The following is a 13836-nucleotide window of genomic DNA, read 5'->3' on the forward strand; positions in this document are numbered from 1 at the left end:
AGTAACAAAGCCATTTACTACTGCACACACCTGATTTTATCTTATTCATTTCTAATCCCCGGAACCAACAGATTAAACATGTGCCAATTTTAAAAAGTTCACTTTAACAAAAGTTGTGGGTTTTTTTGCTTTTTTTTTGTTTGTTTTTTTACCCCTCTATTTATATCCTCCAGGTTCTGCCTTCTTTCCCATGCCCATTCAGGAAGAAAAATGGTAAAGAAAATATTTGCTTAATATGCCCCCAATTTTCAAAAACCCTTTTCTTCATCCAAACTTGACTTCCCATTTATTAAGAGATTATCGTATCATTTAAAACTTGGGAAATACTAACATATAATTATGGTAATGATACTCCCACCAACACTTGGGTATTAATAAATCGATCTGGCAAAAAAAGAATGTAAGATTTTCCCAAGCAATCTGGTTCTTTCTAGTTTATAAATGATAGGAATAAAATAATTATCATGCCCCAAGAAAAGCAGATAGTAATGTTGGTAATATCTATCAGCTTTATCACAGTTTTTCTCTGAAACAAGTTAACATTTCAGGTTGAAAAATTATGACTAGCTAAGTTGATAAACTAAAAAATGTTAACTCTGGGGCACCGGGGTGGCTCAGTCAGTTAAGTGTCTGCCTTTGGCTCAGGTCATGATCTCAGTGTCCTGGGATCGAGCCCCGTGTGGGGCTCTCTGCTCAGCGGGGAGTCTGCTTCTCCCTCTCCTCTTCCCCTCCCACTGTTCATGCCCTCTCTTCCTCTCTCAAGTAAGTAAAATCTTTTTTTAAAAAAATGCTAACTTCACTGGTCACTGCACAAAGAGAGACAGGTATGTCAAAGTTGGATCAAAGATTCATGCAAGAGAGATAGAGTCTAACCCTTGGTAAGCATGCTTGAATGGTCCTAAAGCCATGGACTTCAGGATCATTAAACTATACTACACAATACATACTCAAGATATCAAGAGATGTCTACTCATAAAGAATAATTTATCATCTACAGCCTAAAATATAATACTGAATTTTAGCTGCTCTGTTTTCAAGCCTGTAAGTAAGATGCATGTACTAATAAAGTAATGATCACCGGGGCCTCACGTGGGCCAACAGCAGTGTTATCTTCCACAACTCCACCATCCAACAATGCCCACTGGTAGAGCACAAGAGGAACTGAATTAGACCTTAGATGAGTGAAAACCATGGACCCCATATTAAAGAAATGGCTCAAAGTAAGCTTAATGACACTGGGAAACCTGTTAGTATTTTGTTCGTTTTAAACTTACTTTTCCACCAATTAGTGGCAGAACATGCATCTTTCCGGTCAAGCTGTCTTTCACAGATGATACTATTAGGCAGGTCCCACACAGGATGACTTGGCGTCTGGTCCATCGGTTCACTGGCAATTGCATTTTGCCTTTACGGACATTATACATTCCTGAGAGCTGAATCCTTTCAGAGCTACCAGTGCTGTGAGGTTTTCCTGAAACAAACACAAGCAAACATTTTAGTCCAAAGAACTGGGCTCTTCTTATTTATTTATTTTTAAGATTTTATTCATTTACTTGACGGAGAGGGGAGAGGGAAAAGGAGACTCCCCGCTGAGCAGGGAGCCTGATGCGGGACTCGATCCCAGGACCCCAGGATCATGACCTGAGCCGAAGGCAGACACTTAACTAAGCCACCCAGGCACCCCAGAATTGGGCTGTTTTCCAACTCACTGGCATACCAGATAAACTATCAGGGCAACAGGGAATAATTATTGGGCAACAATCTAATTTACAATTGAGAGACTCTGAAATCCGCAATAATACAATTATGGTTAAGAACTACCACATCTACTTTAAGGGTTTTCCTTAAAACCCTCGGAAAAGACTGTTTTACGTCCTCTGTTAAACCCAAGTTTTATTTCCTTCTATATCCTGCACATATTTTTTTTACATTTAAAAAAGGGATAACTTCAAGACTTTTATAAATGGCTGGAGTTTAAGTACACTAAAAAGAAAATATTATAGACTGAGATAGGAAAATAACATTCAAGATCTAGCATTTAATGAAACTAATCAGTTTTAATGGAATTAACTGCTGATGTTCTTGCTCCTACAGTTACTCAATGTACATTTACTGTTAAGGAGACAAAAAATACCTTTTCTATTAAGAAAATGTTATTCTATAATGATAGGTTAAGTACTCAAAGACAGACTTAACACCAATCCAGGAAGGATGGTGTGTGGTGGTGCATGTGACTCATAGAGGGAAGACAGAGAGAGAGGGGCACTGAGACTCAGAGACAAAGAGAGCACTGGGAAAGATCCTAAGAGTCTTCATTTCCAAGATGGAAATGAATCTGGCAGATTGATATTCAGACAAGACCTATCAACTGGATGGTAGAACTACTGTGATTAATATATGACAGTGTTATAAACAAGGAGCAAAGCATTCCTTGTTGTAGACACTGAATGTATAATAGCAAAGAGTACTGAAACCCATGCTCAGAAGTAACTAATGAGAGACACATGTCCTTGAACAGAACCCAAGCCAGAAGGGTTCTATTTATTTGGAAATTTGCCTAGTTGCCAAAGGCTAGCAGAAAAAACATATTTCAAGGGAAATTATATTCTTATGAATTTTAAAAATTCACATAAATACCAAGTAGTTTTGGTAGATGTCTAATACCTGCTAGAAAAGGAAACAGGAAGAGTAGCAGCACCAAAAATAGATCTCAAGAGATCCAGTGTTGGAACCCTCCCAATACATACCTTTGGGCAGAAATAACAAAACCAGCGGGTTTGAATTTCACTTCCTCTTTCTCCCAGTATATCAAATGTTTTATAAAGTAGATACTGCATACTACATAATTTTGCTGGGGCTGGGCCAGAGTGAAGTGTAACAGCGGTTCAGCTATTTCAACTTGGTGCCCAGCAAACAACTACACACCGCTGACACCCTCAAGAGAGCTGAGAACTCCAGTGACTTGTTCAGTCACCAGATGCTAATGCCCCGCAACGAGGTAGGAAGCCCAGGAAACTTCAGATCAGACATGACTTGCCAAAGGCTGCCAGTGATGGATCAGACCACAGTCATTCGCTTGTCCCCTTCCATACAAGTTCATTTACCTAGAGAGAAAAATGCTCGGACTCCCAGTCTAAGAGGTCCTTTCTACATGACACTCTTCCTGTAGGGAAGAAGGTAAGTGTAACAGACTACTGCTTTCTAAAATCCAATTTCCATGAATGTAAGAAACTAACATACACTAATGAGGAATCTGATCTAAATATGCACGTGCACATGCGCGTGCACACACACACTTACATACGGACTAATGAATGCAAAGGAGACAATTTAGCCACATCCGAGAGTGGCTTCAAGGACACTTGTTAACCTGTCACATTTATGTAGATCTGTGAGTAACCACAGACTGATGAAAAAGACAACAGGGGTACATAAAGATAGCCCTTCAATTCTCCCACCTCCACAAAAATGCTAGAGAAAGACCCAGAACAAATCACCAGATGGAGTGGACTATACATCCCAGAAGGGATAAATATATAAAAGAGTATGGAGACACCAACAGAGACAGGCTTTTTATTCTCTAGTTAGAAAAATTCCCAAAGGGCCTTGAATAGTCCTAGAGCCTAATGGTAAGATCAGTCTGTCCTTGGAAAGCCCTAAACATCCCAGTCTGAATCAAACCGCTCTGAGTGAATTTCAATATCCTTGTGGTCTGCTCCCTCCCTGGGTGTTCCAGATCAGACACGTCCTCAGGACTTGCTGTGTACAAACAGGGCTCTAGGGAATATGGAGATGAATATGCACTATATACCTGGGCAACCACCCTCCCTTGCATCAGACTTCCTTATTCTATAACATAAGGAATTATTTTATCTCTCCCTGCCAATTCTTAAACTTTTCAATTCAGAGGAATTCCAATTGCCCTATGCTCTAAAAAATATTGACAACACCAAGTAACCAATGCCTGCCAGTTGAAAGTTGGATCATTCGTTAAAACTTTTATTTTAGAAATGTTACTCTAATTTCCTACAGGTTTAAGGCATTTCTTACACGATCCAAGAGGAAAGATAGCAAAAGCAAGTATTTCAAGCTGAGCTAGAGACCTGATCACAGCAGAGCGACTGAAGTCTCCTTCAGTCTTATCTATCAGCAGGGAATTTTACTAAATAAATGATTAGAAGAGAAGTATTTATTTAAGGGAAACTACAGTCTGTTCTGCTACAATACTGTGATTCATTAACACCAATTAGCTCATATGATTATAAATAGGGGAATGGTGTCATTTTAATATGCATATTGTGTTGGTTCAAAAAGATTTACTCTAGAATTATAACTTTCAATAGCAAAGGAAAAAGCCCACAGCAAATATGCTATCTCAGTGCCCACAAGCTAGCATTTCTATTGTTCTGTTATTGTGCAGTTTTAATATTCCTTAAGGCAACTCCACTTCCAGCCACACTAGGATGCCCATGTGGACCATCTGGGTTATCTCCCAAGGCCCCATCATTACTTTTGTTAGTATTTTGGTTATAAAGATGCATGGACTTATAGTCCTGCCCCCTTCCAACTGCATTTTCCCATAAACCCTTTTATTTTTATTTTACAATTTTGGAGAACATGAGAATTTTCAGGAATATATATAAAGTAGCAGAAACACCTGTTTTAACTATAAGACCATTTAAACAATAAAGAAATAAGTACAAATTTGGTTGTTGCCAATCACGTCTTTGCTAAATATATAATCATGTCTATCATTGCAGAAGTTTAAAAACATGTCCATAAAATTCTTTTAAATTCTTCCCCTCAAAAGGTAGAGCCTAATTCCACTCCTCTTGCAAGTGGACTATACTTAGTGACTCACTTTTAACAAACAGAATGTGGCAGAAGTGAAGCAACTTCTGAAGGTCGTAAAGGGCATAGAGCTTCCTCTTTGCTCTGTCTAGGATCACTCTCCCTCTGGGGACACCAGCTGCCATGTCAGGAGGACACTCTGGAGACCCTATGTAAACGCCAACAAGGTGAGGCCCTGAAACCCCCTGCCAAAAGCCAGTGAGGAACTGAGGTCTCTTTTCACCAGCCACGTGACTGAGCCCTAATAGAAGCAGATCCTCCAGCCCCAGTAGCCCCAAGACATGCTGACTGCACACCTCATGATACTTGAGCCAGAAGTACCCAGCTAAGCCACTCCACTCCTGAACTCGTGATTCAGAGAAAGGAGGAGATAATAAACATGTGGTGTTTTAAGCCATTAAGTTTCAGGGCAATAACTATTACAACTTTATGAAGTTGATTTCACTTAGTTCTATTTACCTGAACATAGTATTACTTAAATAACCCACATTTCCCTAAAATCATCTACAAATTTACAGAACTTTTGTATAAACTAGTGAGGGTCTACTGTAACCAGAAATAGTAAAAAACAAGAATAAGAATATTATATTAAGCAATCACAATTTCCAAAACTTTAGAGAATGAAAGTATTCATGATGATATGGCACCAAAAACTAAGGAAGTCTGATCACTGCATAAAAGTTAATGGAAGAATTTACCACGTCCCTAGAGCTAAAAATGGTCAGGAATGAGTGAAAACATTCAACCCTCACCCTCACCTCTTCTACCTTTAGAGCTTAGACTGATAAAACTCTAAAGCATGTTTCTTATTGCATATAAATCCTTAAATCCTTCTTGACTACCTTCAGTCACAGAAAGACTGAATTAAATTACTTGCCTAGGGTCATTTCAAGAGCTGGCAGAAGGTTTTAAACAACCCATAACAAGGTCTGGAGAGCTGAGCACTGAAAGGGCACCTGGGAATTTTGTCTCACAGTTGAAAGGCTAAACAAAGCTCAGCAAGACGTGCTGGCAGGAGCTTTGAAACAGATTTAAAACTAGCTGCTTTTAGCTAATGGAAATGACAACCAGCTGCTAAATAGATTTGGGGAGGGTTAATTTATGTATCAGATCAAAATATATAAAGTCAACTGCCCAGTAAATCTTGCTTCTTACTGACAGCTACTCAGTTTGATTAGGTTTATTTGTATCACCAAAATTACTGTAGACCCTTATCCCTGAGAAATGTCATGCTTTGAACCTTTCTCTAATCTCTAAATTCTTGAATACCACTAGAGCTTATAATTTCCCTTATAAATTAATTAAAACAGTACCTGGAAAATGTGAGCTAGCCCCTCATATTCTTATAGATTCTGTAAACACAGAGCCAAAATAATTTTTTAAAAATCTACCAAAACAAGCCCTAATATAAACTATAATAAAATCAGCCAGGAACTTAAAAAATTCGATAAGTCAGAGTAATGAAGATGACTACCACAACTGTACACTGTATGTAATATATAACAAATTATAATAAATTAAAATGTTAAAGGAAATGCTGAATGAAGACAAATCACAGCAGAGGGCTTCTAACCAGCTTGCACCAAAATCACCTGGAAGGCTTTCTCAAGACAGACTGCAGGGCTCCACTACCCAGAGTTTCCAATTCAGTAATTCTGGGTGAGGGCTAGAGATTCTGCTGATGCTGCAGGTGAGGACCACCACTTGAGACCCACTGAGCTATAGCCATAGGTTAACAAAGTCTTTTCGATCTGGTGATCATCAGCATTTGGTTGATAAACCTTAACCAAAGGAGAAAGTGCATCAAGTTGGGGAAAGGATGAGAAAGGCAACTGGAAATGAACTAGATGAGCAGGTGCTGCTTTTAGACCCGCCTCGTCCCTCCTTCCTTCCCTCACCTCCTGTCCTCACAAGGAATTTGATTCACCTCTCAGGCATCTTTAGATTTCCCTCCATTCCATCACCAAAATTACCCCTTAGTTGTCTGAATACCCAATGCTCATGTCTCTTCTTGGGATGTATATTTAGAGAAGGTATTTTCTTCAAAGGTGGGTTTCATTACACTCCTGCATTCACAGAGACCATAACCCTTCCCTGATTTATGAGTTCCTTCAGCTCAGCTCCAGGAGCAATACATGGCTAGCTGGTGTGGCCTCCCCTTATTAACTTCATATTTGGCAAAGAAAATGCATTTGAGAAATTTCATCAAATCAACCTTCACCTGTCAGTTCAATGTCTTCGCCATCTGTTACTTCCCAGAAATGGCAGTCTCGTCTTTCCGTGCATAACCAGACCATACCTTAGGAGCCTTTTCAACATTCTCCTGAGTTTTTCTTTCTCATTGGATGAGGAATTTTTTCCTTGGCTAGAAAAATCACTGTAACAGTTTCACTAACTTTTTATTGTCATTTCCATTATAGTACATGGTAGACTTGTTCAGGTCCATGGGTTTGTCAAGCTTCTGCCACATTTAACATTCTTAAATTACTTACAACTTCTATTTTCTGGTTAAAAACCATCCCTTTGGTAGACCAAAGAAAAATTTTCATCACCTGCTTTCCCAGCTGGCTTTATTTTTGTCATACTTCTCCACAAAGGATAATGTCATAAGGCAACAAGCATTAAAGCACAGAACACCATGAGTGAAGAGAAACAGCTGAACTTCTCAAAACAATGAAGCCAGGCAGCAGGCCTCATGGTATGTTTGATTCAAATGTAGGCCTCAGAAAAGTTACAAATGTCTATTTATCATGAGGCTCGGGAGGCCTTGGGATGACTAAATCTTGAATCTGAGCATGCGTAAGGTGCAATATGCCCATAACCGCTCTCAAAAGGATAAACAATACTCACTACCTCCTTTAGATAAAAATTGTGACTTGAGTCAGAGGTGATGCATACTGCTGTGGGCGTGGAAATCAGGATGATGAAGGTAGACAGCACCATAGTTCCAGCTGAGTCAAGTTTTCACCAAGGGATGCTTTTATTAAAAGGAGGGTTGCGAAGTTCCAGTGAGGCATGCACACATTGACAAATGCTAAAATAAAAATTCTAAAATCAAGCATGAATGATTTTTGGATAATTTTGGATATTGGAATATTTGGATATTTGGAATTGATAATTGAAATTTGGATATTTGGAATATTTTGGATAATATCCAAAATAATGATTTTGGATAATCCACACCACTACTCCTCTCTCTTACTAATAAAAGATACGTTTCAGTTTCTTTGCCGTGAAGAACAGACTTTAGCCAAGATGACTTGACAAGGTTACAAAGAGCATTGCCCATGCAATCCTGTTAAGACGCAATGTGATTCAAAATGCTTTTCTGCCTCCTCGCTGAGAAGGGGAGTCTGGGTTTACGGTCCACTTTATAACCCATACTTAATAATGTTTAAATTTTATAAGAGAAACAGATTCCACGAGCAAAACAATCTAATTCCTCTCTACTGCATTAGATAATAGTCAACTACCTACTTTTTTTCCCCTACAAGGTTGATTACATTAAAGACGTTAATCTAGATTCCGATGTTCTAGTATATGTGCTGCCGAAGCGAGCACTAGATTCCGATGTTCTAAAAGTGACCTTAAAAACTATCTTATACCAATGTGACGTTCTGAAACACACCCGTTCCAGATGACCATCCCTCAACTTATTAGGAATCTCAAAAAAAAAAAAATACCAAATACAAAAACCTCCCATAATTAGATCATTTACATGATTTACCTATAGGTAACTGTGGGAAACTTCAGAAGCTTTATTTTAAACCCCCTCAGAATAAAACACAAAATGCATAAAGTTCGCACTTATTTTCCATTATTTTTTATACCATTTTTTAATTTTATTATGTTATGTTAATCACCATACATCTTTTGATGTAGTGTTCCATGATTCATTGTTTGCATATAACACCCAGTGCTCCATTCAATATGTGCCCTCTTTAATACCCATCACCAGGCTAACCCATCCCCCCACCCCCCTCCCCTCTAGAACCCTCAGTTTGTTTTTCAGAGTCCATCGTCTCTCATGGTTTGTCTCCCCCTCCGATTTTGCCCCCTTCATTTTTACCTTCCTACTATCTTCTTTTTTTTAACATATAGTGTATTATTTGTTTCAGGGGTACAGGTCTGTGATTCAACAGTCTTACACAATTCACAGCACTCACCATAGCACATACCCTCCCCAATGTCTATCACCGAGCCACCCCATCCCTCCCACCCCCCACCACTCCAGCAACCCTCAGTTTGTTTCCTGAGATTAAGAATTCCTCATATCAGTGAGATATGATATATGTCTTTCTCCGACTGACTTATTTCGCTCAGCATAATACCCTCCAGTTCCAACCACATCATTGCAAATGGCAAGATTTCATTCCTTTTGATGGCTGAATAATATTCCACTGTGTGTGTGTGTGTGTGTGTTTGTGTGTGTGCGCGCACGCACGTGTGTGTACACACACATCTCACATCTTCTTTATCCGTTCATCTGTCGATGGACATCTTGGCTTTTTCCATAGTTTGGCTATTGTGGACATTGCTCCGATAAACATCAGGGTGTAGTACCCCTTCGGATCACTACATTTGTATCTTTGGGGTAAATACCCAGTAGTGCAATTGCTGGGTCGTAGGGTAGCTCTATTTTCAACTTTCTGAGGAACCTCCATACTGTTTTCCAGAGTGGCTGCACCAGCTTGCATTCCCACCAACAGCGTAGGAGGGTTCCCCTTTCTCCGCATCCCCGCCAACATCTGTCGTTTCCTGACTTTTTAATTTTAGCCATTCTGACAGGTGTGAGGTGGTATCTCACTGAGGTTTTGATTTGGATCTCCCTGATGCCGAGCGATGTTGAGCACTTTTTCATGTGTCGGTTGGCCATTTGGATGTCTTCTTTGGGAAAATGTCTGTTCATGCTTCTGCCCATTTCTTGATTGGATCATTTGTTCTTTGGGTGTTCAGTCTGATAAGTTCTTTATAAATTTTGGATACTAGCCCTTTATCTGATATGTCTTTTGCAAATATCTTCTCCCATTCTATCGGTTTTCTTTTGGTTTTGTTGACTGTTTCTTTTGCTGTGCAAAAGCTTTTTATCTTGATGAAGTCCCAATAGTTCATTTTTGCCCTTGCTTCCCTTGCCTTTGGCAATGTTTCTAGGAAGAAGTTGCTGCGGCTGAGGTCGAAGAGGTTGCTGCCTGTGTTCTCCTTTAGGATTTTGATGGACTCTTTTCTCACATTTAGGTCTTTCATCCATTTTGAGTCTGTTTTTGTGTGTGGTGTAAGGAAATGGTCCAGTTTCATTCTTCAGCATGTGGCTGTCCAATTTTCCCAACACCATTTGTTGAAGAGACTGTCTTTTTTCCACTGGACATTCTTTTCTGCTTTGTCGAGTTGAGGGTCCATTTCTGGGCTCTCTATTCTGTTCCATTGATCTATGTGTCTATTTTTGTGCCAGTACCATACTGTCTTCATGATGACAGCTTTGTAATAGAGCTTGAAGTCTGGAATTGTGATGCCACCAGCTTTGCTTTTCTTTTTCAACATTCCTCTGGCTATGCAGGGTCTTTTCTGGTTCCTTACAAATTTTAGGATTATTTGTTCCATTTCTTTGAAAAAAGTGAATGGTGTTTTGATAGGGATTGCATGAAATGTGTAGATTGCTCTAGATAGCATTGACATCTTCACAATATTTGTTCTTCCAATCCATGAGCACGGAACGTTTCCCATTTCTTTGTGTCTTCCTCAATTTCTTTCATGAGTATTTTATAGTTTTCTGAGTACAGATTCTTTGCCTCTTTGGTTAGATTTATTCCTAGGTATCTTATAGTTTTGGGTGCAACTGTAAATGGGATCGACTCCTTCATTTCTCTTTCTTCTGTCTTGTTGTGGTGTATAGGAATGCCCCTGATTTCTGTGCATTGATTTTATATCCTGCCACTTTACTGAATTCCTGTATGAATTCTAGCATTTTGGGGTGGAGTCTTTTGGGTTTTCCTCATACAGTATCATATCATCTGCAAAGAGTGAGAGTTTGACTTCTTCTTTGCTGATTCAGATGCCTTTTATTTCTTTTTGTTGTCTGATTGCTGTGGCTAGGACTTCTACTATGTTGAATAGCAATGGTGATAGTGGACATCCCTGTCCTGTTCCAGACCTTAGGGGGGAAGCTCTCAGTTTTTCCCCCATTGAGAATGATATTCGCTGTGGGTTTTTCATAGATGGCTTTTATGATATTGAGGTATGTACCCTTTATCCCCATACTCTGAAGAGTTTTGATCAAGAAAGGATGCTGTACTTTGTCAAATGCTTTTTCTGCATCTATTGAGAGGATCATACGGTTCTTGTCCTTTCTTTTATTAATGTATTGTATCACACTGATTGATTTGCAAATGTTGAACCAACCTTGCAGCCCAGGAATAAATCCCACTTGGTCGTGGTGAATAATCCTTTCAATGTACTGTTGGATCCTATTGGCTAGTATTTTGGTGAGAATTTTTGCATCCATGTTCATCAAGGATATTGGTCTGTAATTCTCCTTTTTGATGGGGTCTTTGTCTGGTTTTGGGATCAAGGTAATGGTGGCCTCATAAAACGAGCTTGGAAGTTTTCCTTCCATTTCTACTTTTTGGAACAGTTTCAGAAGAATAGGTATTAATTCTTCTTTAAATGTTTGGTAGAATTCCCCTGGGAAGCCATCTGGCCCTGGGCTCTTGTTTGTTGGGAGATTTTTGATGACTGCTTCAATTTCCTTAGTGGTTATAGGTCTGTTCAGGTTTTCTATTTCTTCCTGGTTCAGTTTTGGTAGTTTATACATATCTTTAGGAATGCATCCACTTTTTCCAGATCATCTAATTTGCTGGCGTATAGTTGCTCATAGTATGTTCTTATAATTGTTTGTATTTCTTTGGTGCTGGTTGTGATCGCTCCTCTTTCATTCATGATTTTATTTATTTGGGTCCTTTCTCTTTTCTTTTTGACAAGTCTGGCCAGGGGTTTATCAATCTTATTAATTTTCTCAAAGAACCAGCTCCTGGTTTCGTTGATCTGTTCTACTGTTCTTTTGGTTTCTATTTCATTGATTTCTGCTCTGATCTTTATTATTTCTCTTCTTCTGCTGTGTTTAGGCTTTATTTGCTGTTCTTTCTCCAGCTCCTTTGGGTGTAGGGTTAGGTTGTGTATTTGAGACCTTTCTTATTTCTTCAGAAAGGCTTGGATTGCTATATACTTTCCTTTTAGGACTACCTTTGCTGCATCCCAAAGATTTTGAACAGTTGTGTTTTCATTTTCATTGGCTTCCATGAATTTTTTTTAATTCTTCTTTAATTTCCTGGTTGACCCATTCATTCTTTAGTAGGATGCTCTTTAGCCTCCATGTATTTGAGTTCTTTCCAACTTTCCTCTTGTGATTGAGTTCGAGTTCCAAAGCACTGTGGTCTGAAAATATTCAAGGAATGATCCTAATCTTTCGGTTGAGACCTGATTTGTGACCTAGGATGTGATCTATTCTGGAGAATGTTCCATGGGTACTAGAGAAGAATGTGTACTCTGTTGCTTTGGGATGGAATATTCTGAATACGTCTGTGAAGTCCATTTGGTCCAGTGCGTCATTTAAAGTCTATTTCCTTGTTGATCTTTTGCTTAGATGATCTGTCCATTTCAGTCAGGGGGGTGTTAAAGTCCCCCACTATTATTGTATTGTTGTCAATGTGTTTCTTTCCTTTTGTTATTAATTGCCTTATATAAGTGGCTGCTCCCATGTTAGGGGCATAGATATTTACAATTGTTATATATTCTTGTTGGATAGACCCTTTAAGTAGGATATAATGTCCTTCCTCATCTCTTATTACAGTCTTTGGTTTAAAATCTAATTTGTCTGATAGAAGGATTGCCACCCCAGCTTTCTTTTGGTGTCCATTAGCATGGTAAATGGTTTTCCACCCCCTCACTTTCAATCTGGGGGTGTCTTTGGGTCTAAAATGAGTCTCTTGCAGACAGCATATCGATGGGTCTTGTTTCTTTAATCCAATCTGATAGCCTGTGTCTTTTGATTGGGGCATTGAGCCCATTTACATTCAGGGTAACTATTGAAAGGTATGAATTTAGTGCCATTGTATCACCTGTAAGGTGACTGTTACTGTATCTTGTCTGTGTTCTTTTCTGGTCTATGTTACTTTTAGGCTCTCTCTTTGCTTAGAGGACCCCTTTCAATATTTCTTGGAGGGCTGGTTTCGTGTTTGCAAATTCCTTTAGTGTTTGTTTGTCCTGGAAGGTTTTTCTCTCTCCTTCTATTTTCAATGACAGCCTAGTTGGATATAGTATTCTTGGCTGCATATTTTTCTCATTTAGTGCTCTGAAGATATCACGCCAGTCCTTTCTGGCCTGCCGGGTCTCTGTGGATAGGTCTGTTGCCAATCTAATGTTTCTACCATTGTAGGTTACAGATCTCTTGTCCCGAGCTCTTTCAGGATTTTCTCTTTGCCTCTGAGACTTGTAAGTCTTACTATTAGATGTCGGGGTGTTGACCTATTTTTATTGATTTTGAGGGGGGTTCTCTGTGCCTCCTGGATTTTGATGCCTATTTCCGTCCCCACATTAGGGAAGTTCTCTGCTGTAATTTGCTCCAATATACCTTCTGCCCCTTTCTCTTTTTCTTCTTCTTCTGGGATCCCAATTATTCTAATATTGTTTCGCCTTATGGTATCACTTATCTCTTGAATTCTGCCCCCATGATCCAGCAGTTATCTTTTTCTCAGCTTCTTTATTTTCCATCATTTGATCTTCTGTATCACTAGTTCTCTCTTCTGCCTCATTTATCCTAGCAGTTAGAGCCTCCATTTTTTATTGCACCTCATTAATAGCCTTTTTGATTTCGACTTGGTTAGATTTTAGTTCTTTTATTTCTCCATAAAGTGTTTCTCTAATATCTTCCATGCTTTTTTCAAGCCCAGCTAGTATCTTTATAATCGTCATTCTGAACTCTAGTTCTGACAT

General features: G+C 39.1%; 1 protein-coding gene across 1 annotated transcript in view; it reads right to left on the reverse strand.

The window, feature by feature from the left end:
• Positions 1-13836, reverse strand: part of PHLPP1 (PH domain and leucine rich repeat protein phosphatase 1) — a 216293-nt gene that overhangs the window by 101999 nt on the left and 100458 nt on the right. The window contains exon 2 of the mRNA XM_025886739.2: positions 1275-1471. Within this exon, the coding sequence (XP_025742524.1) occupies positions 1275-1471 (197 nt within the window). The remainder of the gene's footprint in view (positions 1-1274; positions 1472-13836) is intronic.

Source organism: Callorhinus ursinus, unplaced genomic scaffold (assembly GCF_003265705.2).
Source record: "Callorhinus ursinus isolate GAN/ISIS: 27379988/994484 unplaced genomic scaffold, GSC_fseal_2.0 scaffold11, whole genome shotgun sequence".
In the NCBI taxonomy this organism is placed as follows: Eukaryota; Metazoa; Chordata; class Mammalia; order Carnivora; family Otariidae; genus Callorhinus; species Callorhinus ursinus.